The sequence below is a fragment of the Bombina bombina genome, chromosome 5, assembly GCF_027579735.1.
Source record: "Bombina bombina isolate aBomBom1 chromosome 5, aBomBom1.pri, whole genome shotgun sequence".
In the NCBI taxonomy this organism is placed as follows: domain Eukaryota; kingdom Metazoa; phylum Chordata; class Amphibia; order Anura; family Bombinatoridae; genus Bombina; species Bombina bombina.
Window position 1 is genome coordinate 560,594,823 of NC_069503.1, and position 27,316 is coordinate 560,622,138.

Below are 27,316 nucleotides of genomic sequence, written 5' to 3' on the forward strand. Positions count from 1 at the left end.
CTGAAATTATTTACAAACACCTTCTGCAATTATGGCACAAATGGTTGTAAATGCTTCTCTGGGATCCCCTTTGTTCAGAAATAGCAGACATATATGGCTTTGGCATTGCTTTTTGGTAATTAGAAGGCCTCTAAATGCCGCTGCGCATCACACGTGTATTATGGCTAGCAGTGAAGGGGTTAATTATGTAGCTTGTAGGGAGCTTGCAGGGTTAATTTTAGCTTTAGTGTAGAGCTCAGCCTCCCACCTGAAACATCAGACCCCCTGATCCCTCCCAAACAGCTCTCTTCCCTCCCCCACCCCACAATTGTCCCCGCCATCTTAAGTACTGGCAGAAACTCTGCCAGTACTAAAATAAAAGGTATTTGGCCCTTTTTTTTTTATAAAAAAAAAGCATATTTACATATGCTGATGTGTAGGATCCCCCCTTAGACCCCAACCTCACTGATCCCCCACCATACTGCTCTCTAACCCTTCCCCTCTGCAATAATGGGCGCCATCTTGGGTACTGGCAGCTGTCTGCCAGTACCCAGTTTTGTAACAAAATGTGCCTTTTTTTTTTTTTTAATTCCCTTTTCTGTAGTGTAGCTTTCCCCCCCCACCGAGACCAACCCCCAACCCCTTCCAGGACCCTTAGATTGCATTTTAGTGGGGTTTTTTTTTCAACTTTTTAACTTTTTTTTTCTGTAGTGTAGCGGTTCCCACCCGCTCCCGCCCCGTGCACGCGCCCGCCCACCACCCCCGTGCACGCGCGCGCTCCCGTGCGCGCCCCCCGTAGCTCCCGCCCCCCGATCCCGCCCCCCTCCACTCCACATAGCGCACCGATGGCCGCCACCCGCCTCCCACGTAAGCTCCCACCCACCAACGATACCGGCCATCGATGTCCGGTGCAGAGAGGGCCACAGAGTGGCTCTCTCTGCATCGGATGGCCAAGGGGGGTTATTGCAGGATGCCTCCATATCGAGGCATCACTGCAATAACCGGAAAGCAGCTGGAAGCGAGCAGGATCGCTTCCAGCTGCTTTCCAGACCAAGGACGTACGCCACACGTCCTCGGTCATTAACTGACTTTTTTTTGAGGACGTGTGGCGTACGTCCTTGGTCGTTAAGGGGTTAAGCAGTCAGATTTTATTTTTGAATTTGAACAGCGGTATAGCCATATGAACAAGCATGGCATGATACTACTGGATGAAGTGTTAGCTTTTAAATTGTTAGACTCTGCTCATCTAGATGTTAAAGGCAAACAACTAGCTTTAACTGCTTGCACAAACCTTACGTTTGATATAATAAAAGCTGCACTTAAGAGCATTTTTGGACAGAAACAGAGCAATGTCTTTTTCACTGAACAAAAGTGGAAAGGCAACATGCAATTACAAAACAGTCAGATGAAAAAGTCACTGCAAGGCACAAAGATCGGAAGGAGAACAAAATGTGTAGTTTGTCAGAGCACGTTTCACTGCCCGCATAAAAGTGATCAAGTAAAAGTTACAGAAGATGACAAAAACAGAAACATGTTATATCACATTATTGAACAAAGACTCCCCCTCTAATATAAAGGGGTTTTGTAGTTGAGGCTGTCATTGACACTGCTTTTACACGTACAGTGTGTGGTGAAAAATGGTTTAAACGTTTTGTAAATGAGCTTGATCAAGGTAATAACATTAAAATGTCTTGCACTTCTCGTAAAACAGAGCATTCAAATTACTAAACTAGGCAACTAGGTGCAATAAAACTGTTGCAGTAGACTTGCATGAATCAGTATATGTCAAATGGTACTTACATGTAACTGATAATTTCACACGATTCAGTGCTAGCAGCACCCTGACCTAAAAAAAAACCTCAGAGTTTGAGAAATACGTAATTCTTTGTTGGATTGCTGTACATGGCCCATCAAAGAAGCTATATAGTGATAGTGGAGGAGAGTTTAACAATGATGAAGTCTGACTCACAGCCGAAAATTTTAACAAGGTTAAAACTACTGCTGCATATAGCCCATGGAGCAACAGTCTTCTTGAACGGAATAATCAAATATTAACGGAAATGCTGCTGAAAGTCAAAAAGGATCATGACACTGATTGGGAAAACTGCTCTTGATTGGGCTTTAATGGCAAAAAATACAATGTGAAATGTACATGGTTTTAGTCTAGTTTTTGGACGCAACTCTAATCTTGCTTTTGTCTTTACCGTCAGCCTACCAGCAGTTGAGGAGACTACTGTAAGTGAATGGGTAGGAGAGCACATCACTGCATTGCGTGCAGTTTTCACTGAGGAGGAATGTTCTGAAAGAATAAGGAGAGCACTTAGAAAACAGACTTGAAATACTGGCACAAAATATAAAGTAGGTGACAAAGTTTATTACAAAGGACCAGGGACGGCAATTAGTGTTATTTATCAGACATGGTGGTTTATGTGTTCGTGTCCATCATACAAGATTTCACCAAGTGAGTAACTCAAATGCAGAAGCTGAATGTGAAAGTCAACATCCAATGCAATCTTCCCAAAATTAAATGGGTAATGAGAAGTACATTTTTTTCTACATCAGATAGTGAAGAGGAGATAGAAAGCTATGGCTTTAACAACACCAATGATACGAGTGAGGTAGAGAATTCTCCAGGTGCTCAAGCAATGATGCAAACAAGATCCCTCAATCTCAAAAAAGAGAGAATGGAAGTACTTACACTGCTGAAATTCTTGGTCGTGCAAGTAACTGGAAAATTGAATAAATGGTAAAATTTGAAGTCATCAGCACCAGATAGTATTGCAGGTACATCTGGATCACCTGACTTGTCACATGTGGACAATCTTTGCATTAGACCATTTGAGAACTCAATAGCTCAAATCAATCAAGAGGAGGAAGATGTGCTTGTGATGGATGATGCATCACTTGAAGTAGCAAAACAAGCAGAATTATGTAACTGGAAGAATAATTATGCTTTTGAAGAGGTAATAAATGTTCGTCAAAAGTGCATTTCAACCAGATGTGTCTGCACAATGAAAGAGACCTCAAATGGACTTGCTACAAAAACATAATTTATGCTTACCTGATAAATTCCTTTCTTCTGTAGTGTGATCAGTCCACGGGTCATCATTACTTGTGGGATATTAACTGCTCCCCTACAGGAAGTGCAAGAGGATTCACCCAGCAGAGTTGCTATATAGCTCCTCCCCTCTACGTCACCTCCAGTCATTCGACCAAGGACCAACGAGAAAGGAGAAGCCAAGGGTGTAGTGGTGACTGGAGTATAATTTAAAAAATATTTACCTGCCTTAAAAAACAGGGCGGGCCGTGGACTGATCACACTACAGAAGAAAGGAATTTATCAGGTAAGCATAAATTATGTTTTCTTCTGTTAAGTGTGATCAGTCCACGGGTCATCATTACTTGTGGGATACCAATACCAAAGCAAAAGTACACGGATGACGGGAGGGATAGGCAGGCTCTTTATACAGAAGGAACCACTGCCTGAAGAACCTTTCTCCCAAAAATAGCCTCCGAGGAAGCAAAAGTGTCAAATTTGTAAAATTTGGAAAAAGTATGAAGCGAAGACCAAGTTGCAGCCTTGCAAATCTGTTCAACAGAGGCCTCATTCTTAAAGGCCCAAGTGGAAGCCACAGCTCTAGTGGAATGAGCTGTAATTCTTTCAGGAGGCTGCTGTCCAGCAGTCTCATAAGCTAAACGAATTATGCTATGAAGCCAAAAAGAGAGAGAGGTAGCAGAAGCTTTTTGACCTCTCCTCTGACCAGAGTAAACGACAAACAGGGAAGACGTTTGTCGAAAATCTTTAGTTGCCTGTAAATAAAATTTAAGGGCACGAACTACATCCAGATTGTGCAAAAGACGTTCCTTCCTCGAAGAAGGATTTGGGCACAAGGATGGAACAACAATCTCCTGATTGATATTCCTGTTAGTGACTACCTTAGGTAAGAACCCAGGCTTAGTACGCAGAACTACCTTATTCGAGTGAAAAATCAAATAAGGAGAATCACAATGTAAGGCTGATAACTCAGAGACTCTTCGAGCCGAGGAAATAGCCATTAAAAATAGAACTTTCCAAGATAACAACTTTATATCAATGGAATGAAGGGGTTCAAACGGAACACCCTGTAAAACGTTAAGAACAAGGTTTAAACTCCATGGTGGAGCCACAGCTTTAAACACAGGTTTAATCCTGGCCAAAGCCTGACAAAAAGCCTGAACGTCTGGAACTTCTGACAGACGCTTGTGTAACAGAATGGACAGAGCTGAGATCTGTCCCTTTAAGGAACTAGCGGATAACCCCTTTTCTAAACCTTCTTGTAGAAAAGACAATATCCTAGGAATCCTAACCTTACTCCAAGAGTAACCTTTGGATTCGCACCAATATAGGTATTTACGCCATATTTTATGGTAAATCTTTCTGGTGACAGGCTTCCTAGCCTGTATTAAGGTATCAATAACTGACTCAGAAAAACCACGCTTTGATAAGATCAAGCGTTCAATTTCCAAGCAGTCAGCTTCAGAGAAGTTAGATTTTGATGTTTGAAAGGACCCTGAATCAGAAGGTCCTGTTTCAGAGGTAACGACCAAGGTGGACAGAATGACATGTCCACCAGATCTGTATACCAAGTCCTGCGTGGCCATGCAGGCGCTATTAGAATCACTGATGCTTTCTCCTGTTTGATTCTGGCAATCAATCGAGGAAGCATCGGGAAAGGTGGAAACACATAAGCCATCCTGAAGGTCCATGGTGCTGTCAAGGCATCTATCAGGACCGCTCCCGGATCCCTGGATCTGGACCCGTAGCGCGGAAGCTTGGCGTTCTGTCGAGACGCCATGAGATCTATCTCTGGTTTGCCCCAACGTGGAAGTATTTGGGCAAAGACCTCTGGATGAAGTTCCCACTCCCCCGGATGAAAAGTCTGACGACTTAAGAAATCCGCCTCCCAGTTCTCCACTCCCGGGATGTGGATTGCAGACAGGTGGCAAGAGTGAGACTCTGCCCAGCGAATTATCTTCGATACTTCCATCATTGCTAGGGAGCTTCTTGTCCCTCCCTGATGGTTGATATAAGCTACAGTCGTGATGTTGTCCGACTGGAACCTGATGAACCCCCGAGTTGCTAACTGGGGCCAAGCCAGAAGAGCATTGAGGACTGCTCTCAATTCCAGAATGTTTATTGGAAGAAGACTCTCCTCCTGATTCCATAGTCCCTGAGCCTTCAGAGAATTCCAGACAGCGCCCCAACCTAGTAGGCTGGCGTCTGTTGTTACAATTGACCAGTCTGGCCTGCTGAATGGCATTCCCCTGGACAGATGTGGCCGATAAAGCCACCATAGAAGAGAATTTCTGGTCTCTTGAATGGAATGAAGGACACGGCATGCATTTTGAAGTTTTGTTAACCTGTCCTCTGTCAGGTAAATCTTCATTTCTACAGAATCTATCAGAGTCCCCAGGAAGGGAACTCTTGTGAGTGGAAAGAGAGAACTTTTCTCTTCGTTCACTTTCCATCCATGCGACCTTAGAAATGCCAGTACTATCTCTGTATGAGATTTGGCAGTTTGAAAGCTTGAAGCTTGTATCAGTATGTCGTCTAAGTACGGAGCTACTGAAATTCCTCGCGGTCTTAGTACCGCCAGAAGAGTGCCCAGAACCTTTGTGAAGATTCTTGGAGCCGTAGCCAGTCCGAATGGAAGAGCTACAAACTGGTAATGCCTGTCTAAAAAGGCAAACCTTAGATACCGGTAATGACTTCTGTGAATCGGTATGTGAAGGTAAGCATCCTTTAAATCCACTGTGGTCAAGTACTGACCCTCTTGGATCATGGGCAAAATTGTTCGAATAGTTTCCATCTTGAACGATGGAACTCTTAGGAATTTGTTTAGGATCTTTAAATCCAAGATTGGCCTGAAGGTTCCCTCTTTTTGGGAACTACAAACAGATCTGAGTAAAACCCTTGTCCTTGTTCCAACCGCGGAACTGGATGGATCACTCCCATTAATAAAAGATCTTGTACGCAGCGTAGAAACGCTTCCTTCTTTGTTAGGTTTGTTGACAACCTTGACAGATGAAATCTCCCTCTTGGGGGAGAGGATTTGAAGTCCAGAAGGTATCCCTGAGATATGATCTCTAACGCCCAGGGATCCTGAACATCTCTTGCCCAAGCCTGGGCGAAGAGGGAAAGTCTGCCCCCCACTAGATCCGGTCCCGGATCGGGGGCCCTCAATTCATGCTGTCTTAGGGGCAGCAGCAGGTTTTCTGGCCTGTTTGCCCCTGTTCCAGGACTGGTTAGGTTTCCAGCCTTGTCTGTAGCGAGCAACAGCTCCTTCCTGTTTTGGTGCAGAGGAAGTTGATGCTGCTCCTGCTTTGAAATTACGAAAGGAACGAAAATTGGACTGTCTAGCCTTGGCTTTGGCCTTGTCCTGAGGCAGGGCATGACCTTTACCTCCTGTAATGTCATCAATAATCTCTTTCAAGCCGGGCCCGAATAAGGTCTGCCCTTTGAAAGGAATATTAAGCAATTTAGATTTAGACGTAACATCAGCTGACCAGGATTTTAGCCACAGAGCTCTGCGTGCCTGAATGGCGAATCCTGAATTTTTAGCCGCAAGTTTAGTTAAATGTACTACGGCATCTGAAATAAATGAATTAGCTAACTTAAGGAATTTAAGTTTGTGTGTGATGTCATCTAGTGTGGATGATTGAAGTGTCTCTTCCAGAGACTCAAACCAAAATGCTGCTGCAGCCGTGACAGGCGCAATACATGCAAGAGGTTGCAATATAAACCCTTGTTGAACAAACATTTTCTTAAGGTAACCCTCTAATTTTTTATCCATTGGATCTGAAAAAGCACAGCTATCCTCCACTGGGATAGTGGTACGCTTAGCTAAAGTAGAAACTGCTCCCTCCACCTTAGGGACCATTTGCCATAAGTCCCGTGTGGCGGCGTCTATTGGAAACATTTTTCTGAATATAGGAGGGGGTGAGAAAGGCACACCGGGTCTATCCCACTCCTTAGTAACAATGTCAGTAAGTCTCTTAGGTATAGGAAAAACGTCAGTACTCGTCGGTACCGCAAAATATTTATCCAACCTACACATTTTTTCTGGGATTGCAACTGTGTTACAATCATTCAGAGCCGCTAATACCTCCCCTAGTAACACACGGAGGTTCTCAAGCTTAAATTTAAAATTTGAAATGTCTGAGTCCAGTTTATTTGGATCAGAACCGTCACCCACAGAATGAAGCTCTCCGTCTTCACGTTCTGCAAACTGTGACGCAGTATCAGACATGGCCCTTGCATTATCAGCGCACTCTGTTCTCATCCCAGAGTGATCACGTTTACCTCTTAGTTCTGGTAGTTTAGCCAAAACTTCAGTCATAACAGTAGCCATATCTTGTAATGTGATTTGTAATGGCCGCCCAGATGCACTCGGCGCTACAATATCACGCACCTCCTGAGCGGGAGATGCAGGTACTGACACGTGAGGCGAGTTAGTCGGCATAACTCTCCCCTCGTTGTTTGGTGAAATATGTTCAATTTGTACAGATTGACTATTTTTTAAAGTAGCATCAATACATTTAGTACATAAATTTCTATTGGGCTCCACTTTGGCATTAACACATATAGCACAGAGATATTCCTCTGAATCAGACATGTTTAACACACTAGCAAATAAACAGCAACTTGGAAATACTTTTCAAAGTAATTTACAAATAATATGAAAACGAACTGTGCCTTTAAGAAGCACAGAAAATATTATAACAGATAAAATAATTAAGTTATAGCATCAATCTTTGTCAGAATATACAGTTTTAGCAAAGGATTGTTCCCCTCAGCAAATGATAACTAACCCAGGCAGCAGAAAAAAATACACAAATAAACGTTTTTTATATCACAGTCAATACAATCAGCACAGCTCTGCTGTGAATGATTACTTCCCTCAAAAAAGACTCTTGAGATCCCTGAACTCTGTAGAGATGAACCGGATCATGCAGGAAGAAAATGAACCTCTGACTGAGTTTTTCTGATGCATAGTGAAAGCACCAAAATGGCCCCTCCCCCACACACATAACAGTGAGAGGGATCAGTGAACTGCTCTAATTTAAATCAAAACTATTGCCAAGTGGAAAAAAAGTGCCCAAAACATTTTTTCACCCAGTACCTCAGAGAAAAAAAACGTTTTTACATGCCAGCAAAAAAACGTTTTACCTCAATAATTAATTGTCATTTAAAACCTATTGCAAGTCCCTGCAAAATAGGTTAAGTCTATGTATACAGTTTAAAAGCCAGAGAAGTACCATTTCCCAGAAAACTATACATACATGACAGCCTGATATCAGCTACATCTACTGCATTCAAGGCTGAGTTTACATTATAACGGTATGGCAGGATTTTCTCATCAATTCCATGTCAGAAAATAATAAACTGCTACATACCTCTTTGCAGATTAATCTGCCTGCTGTCCCCTGATCTGAAGTTTACCTCTCCTCAGATGGCCGAGAAACAGCAATATGATCTTAACTACTCCGGCTAAAATCATAGAAAAACTCAGGTAGATTCTTCTTCAAATTCTACCAGAGAAGGAATAACACACTCCGGTGCTATTATAAAATAACAAACTTTTGATTGAAGATATAAAAACTAAATATATCACCATAGTCCTCTCACACATCCTATCTAGTCGTTGGGTGCAAGAGAATGACTGGAGGTGACGTAGAGGGGAGGAGCTATATAGCAACTCTGCTGGGTGAATCCTCTTGCACTTCCTGTAGGGGAGCAGTTAATATCCCACAAGTAATGATGACCCGTGGACTGATCACACTTAACAGAAGAAAACATGACTAGTAGCTAGAGGCTTTAAAAAGCTTAACATTCAGCAACTTCCCAAATATTCCCCAACATGAGCTTCTGTCTGTGATATGCCAAAACAAATGGAAAAATTAATTCTTTGTACATAAAAATCAGCATTTCTACAAGGGACTCCATTAAATTGTGACATTTACATTTGTCCTCCACCCGAGGCTAACTGTGTGGGGAAGTTGTGAAAGCTTTAAAAATGTGTTTTATGGACTTGCAGATGTCTCATTGTGGGCCAGATTACAAGTGCTCAACTTAGTAATACCAGTCAGACATGGCCCGAGAACTTGCGCAGGACATTTAGACAATTAACCAGAGATCTGATCTCTGGTTAATTTTCGGAGCGCCAATTGCTACCGCAAGTTTGCAAATTTTCCCGTTTACGCACACTCAATAAATTTGTGCTCCACTTGTAATCTAGCCCATTATTGGTACAAAAGTGTGAGAGATGCAGAATATAAAACAGGGGCCAGGGTGTCTTAGGTAGAAAAATCAGGAAGGTAATGTTAACAGAGTACTTGGTTGCCATGTGGATGATTTCAATTGGGGAGGCGCAACTGACTACAGATACTGTGATTTCTCACATGAAAACTGCTTTTTAGCTTGGTATAGAAGAGACTGAAATTTTCACACACAATGAATTTGTCTTTGTACAGGGAAAAGAGTCTGGGGCCGATTTATCAAAGTCTGGCAGACATGATCCAATGTGGCGCATCATGTCCGCCAGACATTGCTGAATGCCGACAGTATACGCTGTCTGCATTTAACATTGCACAAGCAGTTCTGGTGAACTGCTTGATCAATGCTGCCCCCTGCAGATTCCGCTAGCAGGGGGTGGTAATCATCCCGATCGTATTAGATCGGGCGGATTGATGTCTGCAGTCTCAGTGGTGGCGGACCTGTTAAGGAGCAGTGGTCTTAAGACCGCTGCTTCATAACTGCTGTTTCCGGCAAGCCTGAAGGCTCGCACGGAAACAGGGGCATCAGCAACCCGACATTGCCTCCGTTAAATAAAGTTATTAACCCCTAAACCTCTGGCCTCCCACATCACTGCCTCTAAATAAGCCTATTAACCCCTAAACCTAACACCCCCCTAACTTTATATTAAAATTACAAGATCGGTATCTTAAAATAAATAAAATCTGGGGAGGGCCCCGGTTTAGGGGTTAATAGGTAGTTTATGGGTGTTAGTGTGCTTTGTAACACTTTAGTTATGAGTTTTGTGTAACAGTTTTGTTGTGTATAACTCATAACTACTGCTCTCAGATGGTTGTAGGGATCTTGTCGTCATAGGGTGTAACGCAAGCTTTTTAGCCTCACTGCAAAACTCCTAATGGCAGCACTATGGGAATCCTATAAAAAATGTCATTTTTTCGAGTGCGGGACTGACGATGCGTTACAGGCTAAAAGGCTTTCGGTACAGTTATACCGACAAGACTCGTAATCGCTGCGTTGCGGTTTTAACGCTGAAATGGCAATTTTTCAGTGTTAAAACATGAACACAAAACTCATAATATACCTGTATGTGAAGCTGAAGTTTCAGTTTTTGGGAAAACCAGATAACCTGCAGTTCTTTTCAGTGATCCACAATTGGGTAATTTACCAGATGTAAGCACTCAAGGCAGGCACTTCATCATGCTAATCGGGCAGGATGGAAAGTTTGCCTCTATGTTAGCATTCAAAGAGAATGAGGAGATTTGTTCGCAGTAGCCTTACTGGAGAAACTCTTGCACTAGCTGATAATGCAATATTCATTTCTACCCTGTATTAAGAGCTCATCACAGGGATGTGGATGGACTGAGGTTACCCATAACCTGTTTCATAGACAATCATTTCTTAGTTGATGCAATAAGATCCACAAAATCTGTTACTGAGAAACGATAGCGAGATAAGTAATATCAAGGAGTTTCTTGATATTACTTATCTCGCAATCATTTCTCAACTAAGTGCAAGCTGTTTCTTGGTAGGTGACCACATCACACTCTGGTAGGTGACTATGTCACCTACCAAAAAACAGCTTACAAATTTCTTAAAGTGAAGGTCCATTTTGATGAATTAGTGCCCGGTTTTTAATAAACCTATTAATAACAAGGGCACTTTAATTCATCAAAATTGACATTTCACTGTTTTCTTCAAAAACTTACCTTTTAATCCTGAATGCCGCTCCAGCACTTCCTCCGCCCATCCCAAGCAGTCTTCTCGGGTCCAAAATGACGAATCTGGCTTCCTCCAATCACAGCGTTGCATCAGGCCAAGATTCCCTCGGGGGGGGGGGGGGGGGAAGCTGTGATTGGAGGAAGCCTGATTCATCATTTCTGACGTCTGTAGAGGCTTCCGACAGCTGGGGGAATCGATGGAGCTGCTGCAAGGATTAAAAGGTAAGTTTTTGAAGGAAACAGTGAAATGTGAATTTTGATGAATTAAAGTGCCCTTGTTTTTAATAGGTTTATTAAAAACCGCGCACTACTTCATCAAAATGGACCTTCACTTTAACTAAAAAAGCGGCATCTGCTCTGCTGCTTCTAAAAATTCTTAAAGGGACATGAAACCCACCAAAAAATCTTTCTTGATTCAGAAAGAACATGGAATTTTTAACAACTTTCTAATTTACTTCTATTATCTAATTTGTTTTATTCTCTTGGTATCATTTGTTTAAGGAGCAGCAATGCACTACTGGTTGTTAACTGAACACGGGACCTAGGTGGAATATATGCATGCACTGAAGGAAATTAAACTAGGGTCTTTGAAACTAGGGCCATTGACACTGAAACTCAGGAAGGAAACCCTGGAGTCCAATTGAGTCCATCTTATAAGTGGTTAGAAATATTTGTAGAATAATACTTAAAATGTAAAATGTAAGCTGCATGTTTAGTGGTCCAGTTACAGATCGCAATTGTGATAATGATAACTTTGATATATGGGATAAGGATATTTTGGAGCATGTGAAGGATTAGAAATGTTGTATTAAAAACACCACAAATTAAGGTTTATTAACAGCAAGATAATGGATCGGCTTTTATGATTATTATTATTATCCATTTTGAGTTTTATACCACATGACACTGATAAGATGGACTCAATTGTGACATTTTTAAATTTGATTTGTTTAATTGGTCAGAGAAGGATATAATTAAGCAGGAAGGCTGAGAAACTAGTAGTATGTAGTGTACGCTGTTGTACAGTTTTAATAAATACTTTTATTGTATATAATACATTTTAAATGTGTTACAACTAATCACTCAAATTGCCTGTCTGTCTGATGCATGATGCACACTTCACCCCACCACTAAAGACTTTACGTTCCACACAGAGTATATTCACACATTGACTATATTCTGACAGATTCTTTAGGACTAGCACTCATTGATAAGATATCAATCTTAACAAAGACATGGTCTGACCATGCACCAGTTTTCTATTCAATCGAATGGCCAGATAGTCCCCTAATACAGTTTATGTGGCGTCTAGACAATGGCGTCTAGACAATAGCTTACTAGCACATCCCCTAATCAAACCTGACATAGAAAAAAACTCTAGTAGAATACTGCCAGTTAAATAACACACCAGAAACTACAATAAACAACATATAGGAAACACACAAATGTGTTATAAGGGGAAAATTGCTTAAACAAAAAGCCAACCTAATAAAGCAAACGAGAATTAAATACAAAACCATACTTAATGAACTGCGAAACCTAGAACAAACATAAGAAAGACCCAAAAAACACTAACCTTTTGACCCTCCTCACACAAACTAAAAACTAACTAAATGCACTTTTACAACAAGATTACCAAAAAAAGCACTACTACTACAGCAAAGATTTTATGACCAAGGGAATAAGGCAGGCAAGCCTTTAGCTAGAGCTCTGCGACAAAAACAACTAAAATCCCATATCTACCATCTTAAAACAAAAAAGGGTCAACTCATATGTAACAGCCCTTCTATTGCTGAAACATTCCACAAATACTACTCTACCTTATACAACATAGCTGGAGAAAATACAGACCCAATGGCACGGAATGCAAAGCTATAAAGCATACACAGATACTTAGACAAAATTGAGCTACCTAAACTTAATAATGATCAAGCTCAAGCACTAGACTCACCCATTAGTACTAAAGAAATCATGAAGGCAATTAAAGCGCTTCCAACATGAAAGAGCCCAGGACCAGACTATCGAGCCAAATATAAAAAAATGGCCAAAATCCTAGCCCCAAAACTCGCGATATTGTTTAACTCTCTAGACCCAAAATAAGGATTTCCTAAATTCATGTTAGAGGCATTTATAATGGTTCTCCATAAGCCTGGAAAACTGCCTACTGCCCCTGAAAATTTTAGACCAATTTCCCTTCTGAATACCGACATAAAATGTTTTGAAAAAATATTGGCAGATAGACTAAACCCATTACAAACAAACCCGATAGCCCCTGACCAAGTTGGTTTCACCCCAGGGAGAGAGTCGAGGGATAACACCCTTAAAATATTACAGTTGATGACATATGCACAGAACACTCAAAAAACATTGTCGCTGATCTCAACAGATGCTGAGAAAGCATTTGACAGGGTGAACTGGGATTTTCTCAGGACCACCCTGTCCAAAATTAACATAGGTCAACAATTCATAGACAAAATATTCTCACTCTACTCAAAGCCAACTGCAAAAAAACATAATTTATGTAAGAACTTACCTGATAAATTAATTTATTTCATATTGGCAAGAGTCCATGAGCTAGTGACGTATGGGATATACAATCCTACCAGGAGGAGCAAAGTTTCCCAAACATCAAAATGCCTATAAATACACCCCTCACTACACCCACAATTTAAAGGGACAGTCAACCATAGAATTGTTATTGTTTTAAAAGGTAGATAATCCCTTTATTACTCATTCCCCAGTTTTGCATAACCAACACAGTTATATTAATGTACTTTTTACCTTTGTGATTACCTTGTATCTAGGAACCTTCTTCCAGCCCCCTGATCACATGACTGTGACTGTTTATTATCTATTGTCTTAAAATTAGCATTGTATTGTGCTAGATCTTAAATAACTTTCTGTGCCTGAACACAGTGTTATCTATATAGCCCACGTGTACTTTCTGTCTCTTTGTGTTAAAAAGAGATTTAAAAAGCATGTGATAAGAGGCAGCCCTCAAACGCTTAGAAATTAGCATATGAGCCTACCTATGTTTAGATTAAACTAAGAATACCAAGAGAAAAAAGCAAATTTGATGATAAAAGTAAATTGGAAAGTCAATTAAAATTAAAAGTCCTATCTGAATAATGAAAGTTTAATTTATACTTGACTGTCCCTTTAAGTTTAACGAATAGCCAAGTAGTGGGGTGAAAAAGAAAGGAGTAAAAAGCATCAACAAAGGAATTTGGAAATAATTGTGCTTTATACATAAAATTATTGGCACCATAAAAAGGGTGGGTCTCATGGACTATTGCCAATATGAAAGAAATTAATTTATCAGGTAAGTTCTTAGATAAATTATGTTTTCTTTCATGTAATTGACAAGAGTCCATGAGCTAGTGACATATTGGATAGAAATGCCCAAGCTGTGGAACTCCACACAAGAGTCACTAGAGAGGGAGTGATAAAATAATAACAGCCATTTTCCGCTGAGAAAATTAAATCCACAACCAAAAAAATAAGTTTTTCTCATAATTGAAATAAAAAAATTAAAACATAAGCAGATGAATCAAACTGAAACAGCTGCCTGAAGACCATTTCTACCAAAAACTGCTTCAGAAGAAGCAAATACATCAAAACGGTAGAATTTAGTAAATGTATGCAAAGAAGACCAAGTTGCTGCTTTGCAAATCTGATCAACTGAATCTTCATTCTTAAAATCCCACAACGTGGAGACTGATCTAGTAGAATGAGCTGTAATTCTCTGAGGCGGGGCCTGGCCCGACTCCAAATAAGCCTGATGAATCAAAAGCTTTAACCAAGATGCCAAAGAAATGGCAGAAGCCTTCTGACCTTTCCTAGAACCAGAAAAGATAACATATAGACTAGAAGGATTTCAAAGCTCTTACCACATCCAAAGAATGCAAGGATTTCTCCAAATAATTCTTAGGATTAGAACACAAAGAAGGGACAACAATTTCTCTATTAATGTTGTTAGAAGAATTTAAATGAAGTCAGCGAAACTGCCTTATTCCGATGGAAAATCAGGAAAGGAGATTCACAAGAAAGAGCAGATAATTCAGAAACTCTTCTAGCAGAAGAGATGGCCAAAAGGAACAACACATTCCAAAAAAGTAGTTTAATGTCCAAAGAATACATAGGCTCAAAAGGAGGAGCCTGTAAGGCCTTCAAAACCAAATTAAGATTCCAAGGAGGAGAGATTTATTTAATGACAGGCTTGATACGAACCAAAGCCTGTACAAAACAGTGAAAATCAGGAAGCTTAGCAATCTTTCTGTGAAATAAAACAGAGCAGTGATTTGTCCCTTTAAGGAACTTGCAGACAAACCTTTATCCAAACCATCCTGAAGAAACTGTAAAATTCTAGGAATTCTAAAAGAATGCCAGGAGAATTTATGAGAAGAACACCATGAAATACAAGTCTTCCAAACTCGATAATAAATCTTCCTAGAAACAGATTTACGAGCCTGTAACATAGTATTAATCACTGAGTCAGAGAAACATCTATGACTAAGCACTAGGCGTTCAATTTCCATACCTTCAAATTTAATGATTTGAGATCCTGATGGAAAAACGGACCTTGAGACAGAAGGTCTAGCCTTAATGAAAGTGACAAAGGTTGGCAGCTGGACATCCGAACAAGATCCGCATACCAAAACCTGTGAGGCCATGCTGGAGCTACCAGCAACACAAACGATTGTTCCATGATGATTTTGGAAAACACTTTTGGAAGAAGAACTAGAGGCGGGAAGATACAAGCAGGTTGGTAACACCAAGGAACTGCTAACGCATCCACTGCTTCCGCATGAGGATTCCTGGACCTGGACAGGTACCTGGGAAGTTTCTTGTTTAGATGGGAAGCCACCAGATCTATTTCTGGAAGACCCCACATATGAACAATCTGAGAAGACACATCTGGATGGAGCGACCACTCCCCCGGATATAAAGTCTGACAGCTGAGATAATCCACTTCCCAACTGTCTATACATGGGATATGAACCACAGAAATTAGACAGGAGCTGGATTCCACCCAAGCAAGTATCTAAGATAATTATTTCATGGCTTGGGGACTGCGAGTCTCACCCTGATGATTGACATATGCCACAGTTGTGATATTGTCTGTCTGAAAACAAATGAACTGTTCTCTCTTCAACAGAGGCCACACCTGAAGAGCCCTGAAGATAGCACGGAGTTCTAAAATATTGATTGGTAACCTCGCCTCTTGAGGTTTCCAAACCCCTTGTGCTGTCAGAGATCCCCAGACAGCTCCCCAATCTGTGATTTGTTGTGATTGCAGTCCAGGTTGGACGAACAAAAGAGGCCCCTTGAACTATACGATGGTGATCTAACCACCAAGTCAGAGAGAGTCGAACATTGGGATTTAAGGATATTAATTGTGATATCTTTGTATAATCCCTGCACCATTGGTTCAGCATACAAAGCTGGAGAGGTCTCATATGAAAACGAGCAAAGGAGATTGTGTCTGATGCTGCAGTCATGAGACCTAAAACTTCCATGCACATAGCCACTGAAGGGAATGACTGAGACTGAAGGTTCCAACAAGCTGAAACCAATTTTAATCGTCTCTTGTCTGTTAGAGACAGAGTCATGGACACTGAATCCATCTGGAAACCTAAAAAGGTGACCCTTGTCTGAGGAATCAAAGAACTTTTTAGTAAATTGATCCTCCAACCGTGTCTTTGAAGAAACAACACTAGTTGATTTGTGTGAGATTTTGAAAAATGTAAAGACTGAGCTAGTACCAAGATATCATCCAAATAAGGAAATACCGCAATACCCCGTTCTCTGATTAAAGAGAGTAGGGCACCAAGAACCTTCGAAAAGATTCTTGGAGCTGTCGCTAGGCCAAACGGAAGAGCGACAAATTGGTAATGCTTGTCTAGAAAAGAGAATCTCAGAAACTGATAATGGTCTGGATGAATCGGAATATGAAGATAAGCATCCTGTAAGTCTATTGTTGACATATAATGCCCTTGCTGAACAAAAGGCAGAATAGTCCTTAAAGTCACCATTTTGAAAGTTGGCACTCTTACATAACGATTCAAAATGTTCAGATCCAGAACTGGCCTGAAAGAATTTTCTTTCTTTGAGACAATGAATAGATTTGAATAAAACCCAAGACCCTGTTCCTGAAACGGACCTTGCATGATTACCCCTGAAAGCTCCAGGTCTGAAACACACTTCAGAAAAGCTTGAGTCTTTACTGGATGTACTGGGATGCGTGAGAGAAAAAACCTTCTCATAGGAGGTCTCTCTGAATCTCTGAAACTCTAAATCCTATTAGATACCCTTGAGAGACAATACTCTGAATCCAATGATTTTGGACAGAATCTGACCAAATGTTTTGGAAGAATCTTAATCTGCCCCCTACCAGTTGAGCTGGAATGAGGGCCGCACCTTCATGCAGACTTGGGGGCAGGCTTTGGTTTCTTAAACCGTTTGGATTTACTCCAACTTGAAGAAGATTTCCAATTGGAACCAGATTCTTTGGGGGAAGGATTAGGTTTCTGTTCCTTATTATGTCGAAAGGAACGAAAGCGGTTAGAAGCTTTAGATTTATCCTTAGGTCTTTTATCCTGAGGCAAAAAATGCCCTTCCCCCCAGTGACAGTTAAAATAATTTAATCCAACTGAGAACCAAATAACTTATTACCTTGGAAAGAAAGAGATAGTAATCTAGACTTAGATACCATGTCAGCGTTCCAATATTTAAGCCACAAAGCTCTTCTAGCTAAAATAGCTAAAGACATAGATTTAACATAAATTTTGATGATATCAAAAATGGCATCACAAATAAAATGATTAGCATGTTGAAGCAAGCGAACAATGCTAGACAAATCGGGATCCGTTTCCTGTTGTGTTAAACTTACCAACCAAAAAGTTGATGCAGCTGCCACATCAGCCATAGAAATGGCAGGCCTGAGGAGATGACCAGAATATAAATAAGCTTTCCTTAGATAAGATTCAAGTTTCCTATCTAAAGGGTCTTTAAAAGAAGTACTATCTTTCATAGGAATAGTAGTACGTTTAGAAAGAGTAGAAATAGCCCCATCAACTTTGGGGATCTTTTCTCAAAACTCCAATCTAACTGCTGGCAAAGATTACACTTTTTTAAACCTTGAAGAAGGAATAAAATAAGTACCAGGCCTATTCCATTCCTTAGAAATCATATCAGAAATAGCATTAGGAACTGGAAAAACCTCTGGAGTGACCACAGGAAGTTTATAAACATAATTTAAACGTTTACTAGTTTTAATATCAAGAGGACTAGTTTCCTCAATATCCAATGTAATCAACACTTCTTTTAACAAGGAACGAATATACTCCATTTTAAATAAATAAGTAGATTTGTCAGTGTCAATATCTGAGGAAGGATCTTCTGAATCAGATAGATCCTCGTCAGATGAGGATAATTCAGTATGTTGTCGGTCATTAGAAATTTCATCACTTTTATGAGAATTTTTAAAAGATCTTTTACGTTTATTATAAGGCGGGATGGCAAACAAAGCCTTCTGAATCGCATCAGCAATAAAATCTTTTATATTCACAGGAATATCTTGTACATTAGATGCTGAAGGAACAACAGGCATAGTACTATTACTGATGGACATATTCTCTGCATGTAAAAGCTTATGACAACTATTACATACCACAGCTGGAGATATAATCTCCACAAATGTACAACAAATGCACTTAGCTTTGGCAGAACTGTTATCAGGCAGCAGGGTTCCAACAGTGGTTTCTGAGCCAGGTTCAGATTGAGACATCTTGCAAATGTAAGAGAAAAAACAACATATAAAGCAAAATGATCAATTTCGTTATATGGCAGTTTCAGGAATGGGAAAAAATGCAAACAGCATAGCACTCTAACATAGAAAAAGGAAAGAGGCACATAGGAATGGGGTTTTAAATAATGAAATTATTTGGCGCCAAGTATGACGCACAACATAACTGAATATTTTTTGGTGCTAACATCCGGAAATGACACACTAGCGTCATTGACAACGCAACCTTGAGCAAGGAACTCGGCGTCAACTAAGACGCTTGAAATTACGAATTTGCGTCATCGGACGTAACTTCGTGCCAAAAACATTCTTGCACAAAGAATGACGCAATAAACTTCGGCATTTTGTGCCCTCACGAACCTAATTTTAGAGAAAATTTAAAGAGAAAACAGTCAATAGTAAGAAAGGTAAGAAAAAATATTTTCCTAAATATGCTTTTCCCAAATATGAAACTGACATTCTGCAAAAGGAAATATACATAAACCTGACTCATGGCAAATAAAAGAACTAAAATAATAGCTACGTATCCTGCTACATATCCTACTTAAGTTCCCGTTTTATACCACACGTCTCTGGACTTGTTCACATTATACCACTATTGTTCACGGTTATATATTATTTTTAAACCATTTTGTTTTTTCCTGACATTTGTTTTTATATATGTACATCCTCACGTATCTGTATTTTTATTTTCTATTTTTGCACTAGCACTTTGTTCACAAGATATTGTTCATTCACATCATTTATTATAATCCTGGAACTGATAGCTTCCTTTACCAATTAGAAATAACATTTAACCCGTAATCCTGCAGGATATGTAGCTATTATTGTTGTTTCATTTATTTTATTACTGCTTGTTTTACTTTTTAATCATGGATCCATGTATGCATTTTTAATATTGATATTTGTATAACCTGTAATAACCTGTATGTTATTAAATATTTTACCGTATTGTCGTATTACCCTATCACAACTTTACACTTGGCTTTATCTCTGTCTCTAACACACTGTCTTGAGCCCACAGACTATCAGTCCTTGGCTCTAGAGTGGAGCTCCTTCTGTACCTATTTTACACATACATTTCTGTTGGGTAGCTAGGGACCTATCCTTCATTAGGAGCTATAGGACACCTTTCTCACAGCGCTGTTAGATATACTTTTTCTTGTATATCATGGCAAATATAAGTACAATACATATATTTAGAACTTTATATTAATACATAAAGTGCCAAACCATAGCTGAGAGTGTCTTAAGTAATGAAAACATACTTACCAAAAGACACCCATCCACATATAGCAGATAGCCAAACCAGTACTGAAACAGTTATCAGTAGAGGTAATGGAATATGAGAGTATATCGTTGATCTGAATAAGGGAGGTAGGAGATGAATTTCTACGACCGATAACAATAAGAGAACCTATGAAATAGATCTCCCATGAGGAAAACCATTGCATTCAATAGGTGATACTCCCTTCACAACCCGACATTCGCTGTACTCTGAGAGGAATCGGGCTTCAAAATGCTGAGAAGCGCATATCAACGTAGAATCTAAGCACAAACTTACGTCACCACCTCCATAGGAGGCAAAGTTTGTAAAACTGAATTGTGTGTGTGGTGAGGGTGTATTTATAGGGATTTTGAGATTTGGGAAACTATGCCCCCCCCTGGTAGGATTGCATATCCCATACGTCACTAGCTCATGGACTCTTGCAATTACATGAAAGAAATTAAGACCAATCATATTCTTTCAGAATCCTTTAACATTAACAATGGTACACGACAAGGGTGTCGGCTGTCACCTATCCTGTTCCCCATATCCAACGAAGTACTGGCATGTAAAATCAGAGCTAACCCCAACATTAAACATATAACCACACAAACTTTGGAGTAACTCACAGATCTTGAACACTTAGCATCGGCGTTATTAGACACATTTGATGAATATGGCAACCTCTCCAACTTCCACCTTAATTTAGCCAAATCAGAGCTGCTATATATCTCACCACCAATCCGCATTACCGACAGGCTAAGAAGGTCATGCCCACTGCGCATACAACATTCACAGTTGAAATACTTGGGAATCATTCTAACCAAGGACCCTCAGGATTGAATTGTAGCTAACTACCTCCAATTACAAAACAAAACTAGCGCAAGACATGTCTAGCTGGAAAAATAAACCTCTCTCGTGGATAGACAGGATACATGTAATTAAAATGAATGTACTACCACACATTCTATATGTACTCCAAACTGTCCCCATACCCCCTCTTCCAAGAAATTTCCTTAAATAGCTACAAAGTAATATGGATCAATTCATTTGGAACGGAATTAGACCTAGGGTTTCTAGGAAAATGCTACACATGACAAGAGAGAGGGGCGGACTGGGTGTACCAGATAAAACACACTATAGGTTAGCTATCCTGCTACAACGCATAATAGATTGGAGCGCCAATTTGGTTAAAAAATAATGGGTACAGCTAGATAGGGAAATACTACAAACAAGTAATGTGGGCTGGCTGGCTGGCTTGGCTAAGACCCGAAAGCAGACCAGAAAACATTAGAAACTACCCACTCCTAGCAGAACTTTATGCACAATGGGATAACATCATTAATACGAGCACACACTTGACTACACAACTTTCTCCTTTGACCCCAATATTTAATAACCCCAAATTCCTTTTCCTGTCACAAACAGAAACCAATACACCAGAGCCTCCACACCTCAAAGATTATATACTAAAAAGTATTGCTCCAGCTGGAAAACTCCAAGGACAACAGGAATTGGTGAATAGATTAGGCAAAACTTCTCTTTCATGGTTTACACATGCACAAATGTAACACTATCTCAGTACCTACAAGCAAAAACACAATATAGCACGTCCTCTAACAGCTTTTGAAAAATGATGCACATCACAACATTACCCACGACACACCGTTTCAAGCATATATAAAATGATACCCTCACCCTACCTTCCCTCCCCTAAGGTGATCCCCTAACACCACCAACATAAACAGATTATAGAAAAGTTAAAACTAGACCACTGGTTTAATCCTAAATTATTTTTAAGCTTTTATTTCATTTATTGTATTTCATTCATCTATATCTGCAATGTTAGATAGTTGTTTATAAACATGTTTGAGTTAATGTTGCCAGTGTTGCAGAAATTCTTTTGTTATAATTCAAGTATTCATGTTCAAAAGTAATTAAATTACAACATCTAGTAGGGCACACCGGCTAGTGTGTTCCCTGCCCAAGAACTATACTTTAAAGACAAGGATGGACTGAAAAACAATATTCACTCTGGACTCTAATGGATCTAAGATACTAGACCTGCTGACTCATATCAAGGTTTATATACTATTAGAACTCCTTGTGTCATCCTTAATGATTATATTGTTGTAATATACTATTTACTTTTCAATAAAAACCTTAAAAAATAATCCTGTCTGCTTGAATTGGGAGCTCCTGTCATAAGCCCAAATGAAGGCGAAGGAGTGGAGGGTATCCTGCAAGCACTGAGGCACTGGAATACCTTAGCAGGCACCTATCACAAGGAAACACCTTTTCTCTTTTTTCTGGTTTAGCTGATTCTTTCTGGATTAGAAATGCAAACTACACTGACAGTTGTGCAAAATATATATCCTGCCAGCTGAAAGGTTTGCCTGTGAAGGCTTTCATGCTTTCTGTCCATGGGATCCTTAAACAAGGTGCTGTCCTCTAAAAGAATAGCAGTCGGCTTAGTCAGTGTGCAGATTGCCCAATCAACTAGTGTAATTACTCCCCACACCTCCAATTATTCACAGGGTAATGGAACATGTTCTTGAATATGGTGGAGGAAACAAACATCTAGCATGTTGCATTCCATAATGTTTAGGTCAGAAAGAGAATAAGATACTGGGAAGGTTGACGGTTGTTTAGGAGCTGCCTTAAATAATGTATTAATAATCTTGACAGATTGTTTTTCTGCAGTTGGAGGATCATCTTCCAAGGCTACTAAAACTCCCCACAAGAAACACAGTTCCTTTAAATAGAAAAAAAAGTACTTTAAATGTTAGAAAGACACATTTGCCTATAATAAGGGATTAAAATGGAATATATTTAGCCAAGCTCTGAATGGAAGGTGCTCATTATTCCTCACTTGTCAGCAAGTGGACCACTAGGCTGTAAAGAGATGCAAGGGGAAGGTGTGCTATTTTAGCGTCAAAACATTAAAATCATTTAGCCACCAATAAGCAAGAACTATCCAGGTGCTGAACCAAAGATGGTCCGGCTTCTAAGCTTATATTCCTGTTTTTTTAAATAAAGAAAAAGTGATAATAGGAGTAAATTAGAAAGTTGCTTAAAATTGCATGCTCTATCTGAATCATGAAGAAAAAAAAAAAAGGGGGTTCCGTATCCCTTTAACCCATCAGCTCCCAGGAGAAGTAATAACATTAAAATTAATTTTTTTCTTCCATAAGGGCTAAAACTCCTTCAAATCACCTAAGGCAGCATTCTTCAAACTTTTTTTTCACAAGACCCAGTGCAATGATGTTACATACCTTAGTGACCCTATGTTTATGCTTGGTCTGAAAATTTCTGAAGTAATATACAACAAGAAAGGTGCAATTTTTGGCAAAGTGACTAAAATGTGTGTGTGCGTTATTCATGATTGTACTCATACTAGAATGTGTTGTAAAAGGTAATATCACACACACTCTCATACAACACACACACCACACACTCTCATATAACACACAAGTCACAACCCTGTAAACATGGTGTTATGACCCAGTAATGGGTCCGGACCCGTGGTTTGAAGGACCCTGAACTAAGGTACTGCTGCAGAGATGGACCCCATTGTGCACTAAAGCTGACCACAATAATTTGGACAGTAATTCAATCTTTAAAATTGTAATAAAAGTGCCCAAATGTGCCGTAACTGTAGTAAATGTTAATTGGTGTATGTGACTATGTCTCAAGGCTCTGCGAAACGTGTATATGGTGATACTGATAGCCTGTAGGCTATGAAGGTGCATGGTACTTACACCTTTGTCTATAATGATCACCTTAGCTGCGGAAGACAGCTTCTATTAGACAGGCCCATCAGAGATGGTGCAAGCACAGTGACAAGGATCTGGTAAGGTTTTAACATGGAGTAGCACACTGTAGACAAGGGGATTATCGTCCATCCTCACATTTCACCTGGAAGGCTGGTGGCATCTTTGCACTGGGAGAATATAATCCCTGCCTGGTTGAAACTCCCCTCTACCCTCTTTGGAGGTTCTCTGATGAGGAAATGCATCTCAGATTGGTTAGAGAACTCCTATTAAACGACGTATAGAATCAAAATTAATATTACTCCTTGCTGGAGGTATAAAATTAGCTAAGAATTTATGGGAAAGTAGAAGGAATAAAAGCTGTGCAAGAGGTTGTTTTGCCTCTTCCTAATGGACTGGAGGTTAATCCCATATGTGATGGCTCATGGACTCCGTCTTGTGAAAGAAAAACTTATTATATGCTGTAACATACAAGATATATAGATAATTCCAAACGTAGAAGAGAGAAACATTAGTTTTCTTACTTGTATTAATCCTGGTATTATTTCCGGTAACAGCTGGCTCAAGACTTCTTTTGAAACCCTTTCTGTTACTTTTGTTTGCATTTTGATTGCAGCTAGATTTATTGGATAATCTGCTGTCTGAATAATTGGACACAATACTTTGATACACTGATCTGGGCTAATAGAAGTCGCTAAAGTTGAGGCTGTGTCTTCTGCTGCTCTTATGACCTTTAATAAAAAAAAAGTGCAGTTGGTTAAATAAAGGACCATGGATGGGGGAACACAATTGTTTTTTGAAACATGTCAAACAAAATGCACACTATTGTTTTCTTCATAGGTATATGTTCATGTTTTTATAAATAAGGCAATACAAAAATGCAATCAGGACTGGAGAATAGTATCAGAGCTAAAATAAATATACATTAAGACATGTAAAAAGTATTAAAATAAATTATTACACTTATATTTATAAATAATGCTATTAAATATATGTATATTATTAAAATAAATGAGTAGAAAGTGTTTTAAAGGCAAATGGTTGGAATGGGAGGGGCTCAAAGATGTGAATGCGTGTGTATATATGTGTATACATGCACACATGCAATACAACACACATACACCTTTGAGTGTAACACCTTTGGGCTGTAAATGTAGGTGGAAATTATTATGTTCATGCAGCTATATTAAAGTGCATGTGTATAGATTGCTTAGCTTACTGAACATCAGAGTCTAAGGCTAAATAGTAAGAATATTTACCAACAAATGCAAACAAAATTGCACCACAAAAAAAAGGTAGCCTTACTCTGCCATAGAGATACAAAAAATATTGGTAGTAACAATTATTCAAAATCAAATAACTTTATTAGTGAAAAAAGAACCAGTAGCAACAATATACATCTGCACACACACACACAAGTTAAAAGTGGCTATAAACCAGGATGATTCTACAAAGCATATAATCTATGCAGCATTCACCACTGATAAATCAAATCAGCAGATCCGTCATTGTGTTTATGCTAATAACAGGTATCACAACAGTTATTGCTAACTAATCCCCAATGATTAATAGGTGGACTAGAGCATTTTAAGACTCCTGCTACTAAATTAAGCTAGTTAAAGTTCCTTCTATAGCGGTAACCTAAATTACTTTTACACTGTCTGCAGTAATTATTAAGTGAAATCAGTGGAGAGCATCCTGATAAGCATCTAAAAACAAGGGACTATGCCCACTGTGAATAAGGTGCCCACAAATAGAAGTTTCCAAAATTGTATGCACTCAGATAGAAAATTGACCTATTTATGTCTGTCACGGGCACTGGGCTGTAAGGTTTAAACCCCTACCCCCCTACTACCTCACCCCTGTTGTTTCTCAACCGATTTGGGCTCCCCAGAGCAAGCCAAATCCCTAGGAGTCTGGTTTTTTTTTTTTTTTTTGGTGTTCCTACTTTTTCAGAGAAGAGCTGGTCTTTGACCGGAAAAACCCTCCTAGGCTGGCTGGGTTCCTGTAACTCCCGGTTGGCCGCCTCACAGTGGACACCCGCCTAATCCCTCTCAGGCTGGCCGGGCTCCTGGAACTTACGGCTGGCCAACTTTGCCCCTGGTCACCCCAGCAGCCCTTTGCCCCAGATCTCCACTATTTTGAGGATGGGTAGCCCCTAGGGAGGACAAGGGATGGTGGAATTGCCAAAGGGGAGCTACTTGGGGAACTGGGGGTTTTGGACACCCCTACCCCCAACCTTTACCAGGCTGTAACTCCGGTCCCCAGTAACGAATCTCACTGCTTTTTGGACTGTGGCATCTGGGGACCGAGAGCTTTAAAATGATCACCCCAAAAATGCCACCCCTGGGTACTGGGACTCTGTGGGACTGTGGCTGCTATAGAGGCGCCAGACTGACTGGAGGGGTGGGAATGGCGGGATAACTGTGGGATTGTCCTTTGTCTTATCAAGATGAGTTCCTGTATAAATGTTGTGTGTTTGTCCCAATAAAATGTTCTTCTTTGTTCCACCTAAATGCTAGTTGTCTAGTTATTTGGGTGAGGATTGCTGAAATCCCTCTCTCTCTCACCGTTACATAGTGGCTGTTTCCAAGTGTTGGAAGATCGTTTCGGCGGAGCTACCCAGTCGGGGTAGAAGGGGATCCGTCACAGTGGTGGCAGCATCCAACTTTGCCCAAGCCACCCTGAGTGACCCGACACTAGCCCTGTACAGAGACCGAGTAGTGTCCGACCCCCAAGGACCCGGTGAGAAGGGCTTTAAGTGATTGGGAGGGCTCCTGTACCAGATCTCCAAGAGGGTCAGGTGCCTAAACGACAGCTAGTTGTACCGGAAATATTACGGTCTGACCTGCTACGAATAGGACATGACATTCCCCTAGCCGGGCACTTAGGTCAGTCCTGAACCCATCACCACCTAGATCAGATCTATTACTGGCCCGGAATCGGAGCAGGAATTAAGGAACCCCCTCCCCATTATCGACGAACCCTTCAGCAGAGTTGCTATGGACATAATAGGTCCATTAGCCTGAATCAGTCCCTCCAAAAAGAAATATATTCTCACCGTGGTGGACTATACCACCCGGTACCCGGAGGCAATCCCTCTGGCCAATATCCAGGCGGAAACAGTGGCAGATGCCCTGCTCCGGATATTCACCAGGGTAGGCTTCACCCAGGAAGTGATCATTGATCAGGGAACACAATTCACTGCGGAAATTACTATGCAGCTATGGAAGCTGAGCGGGATTAAATATCACCCCCAAACTAATAAGTTATGCAAAAGATTTAATGGAACCTTAAAGCAGATGCTAAGGACCTTCTCCGCCACCCACAAAGATTGGGAAAGGTTCTTGCCACACCTCCTCTTTGCCTACAGAGAGGTGCCCCAGGAATCCACAGGGTTTCCCCCTTTTGAGTTAGTTTACGGTAGACAAGTACGGGGACCCTTGGACCTTGTTAGACAACACTGTGAGGAGGGAT

The 27,316-nt window shown here is 40.3% G+C and overlaps 1 protein-coding gene across 1 annotated transcript in view; it reads right to left on the bottom strand.

Moving 5' to 3' along the window:
- LOC128661553 (CLIP-associating protein 2-like) overlaps positions 1-27,316 on the bottom strand; it is an 898,219-nt gene that overhangs the window by 22,860 nt on the left and 848,043 nt on the right. Inside the window, exon 27 of the mRNA XM_053715796.1 lies at positions 24,364-24,570. Coding sequence (XP_053571771.1) covers positions 24,364-24,570 — 207 coding nt within the window. The remainder of the gene's footprint in view (positions 1-24,363; positions 24,571-27,316) is intronic.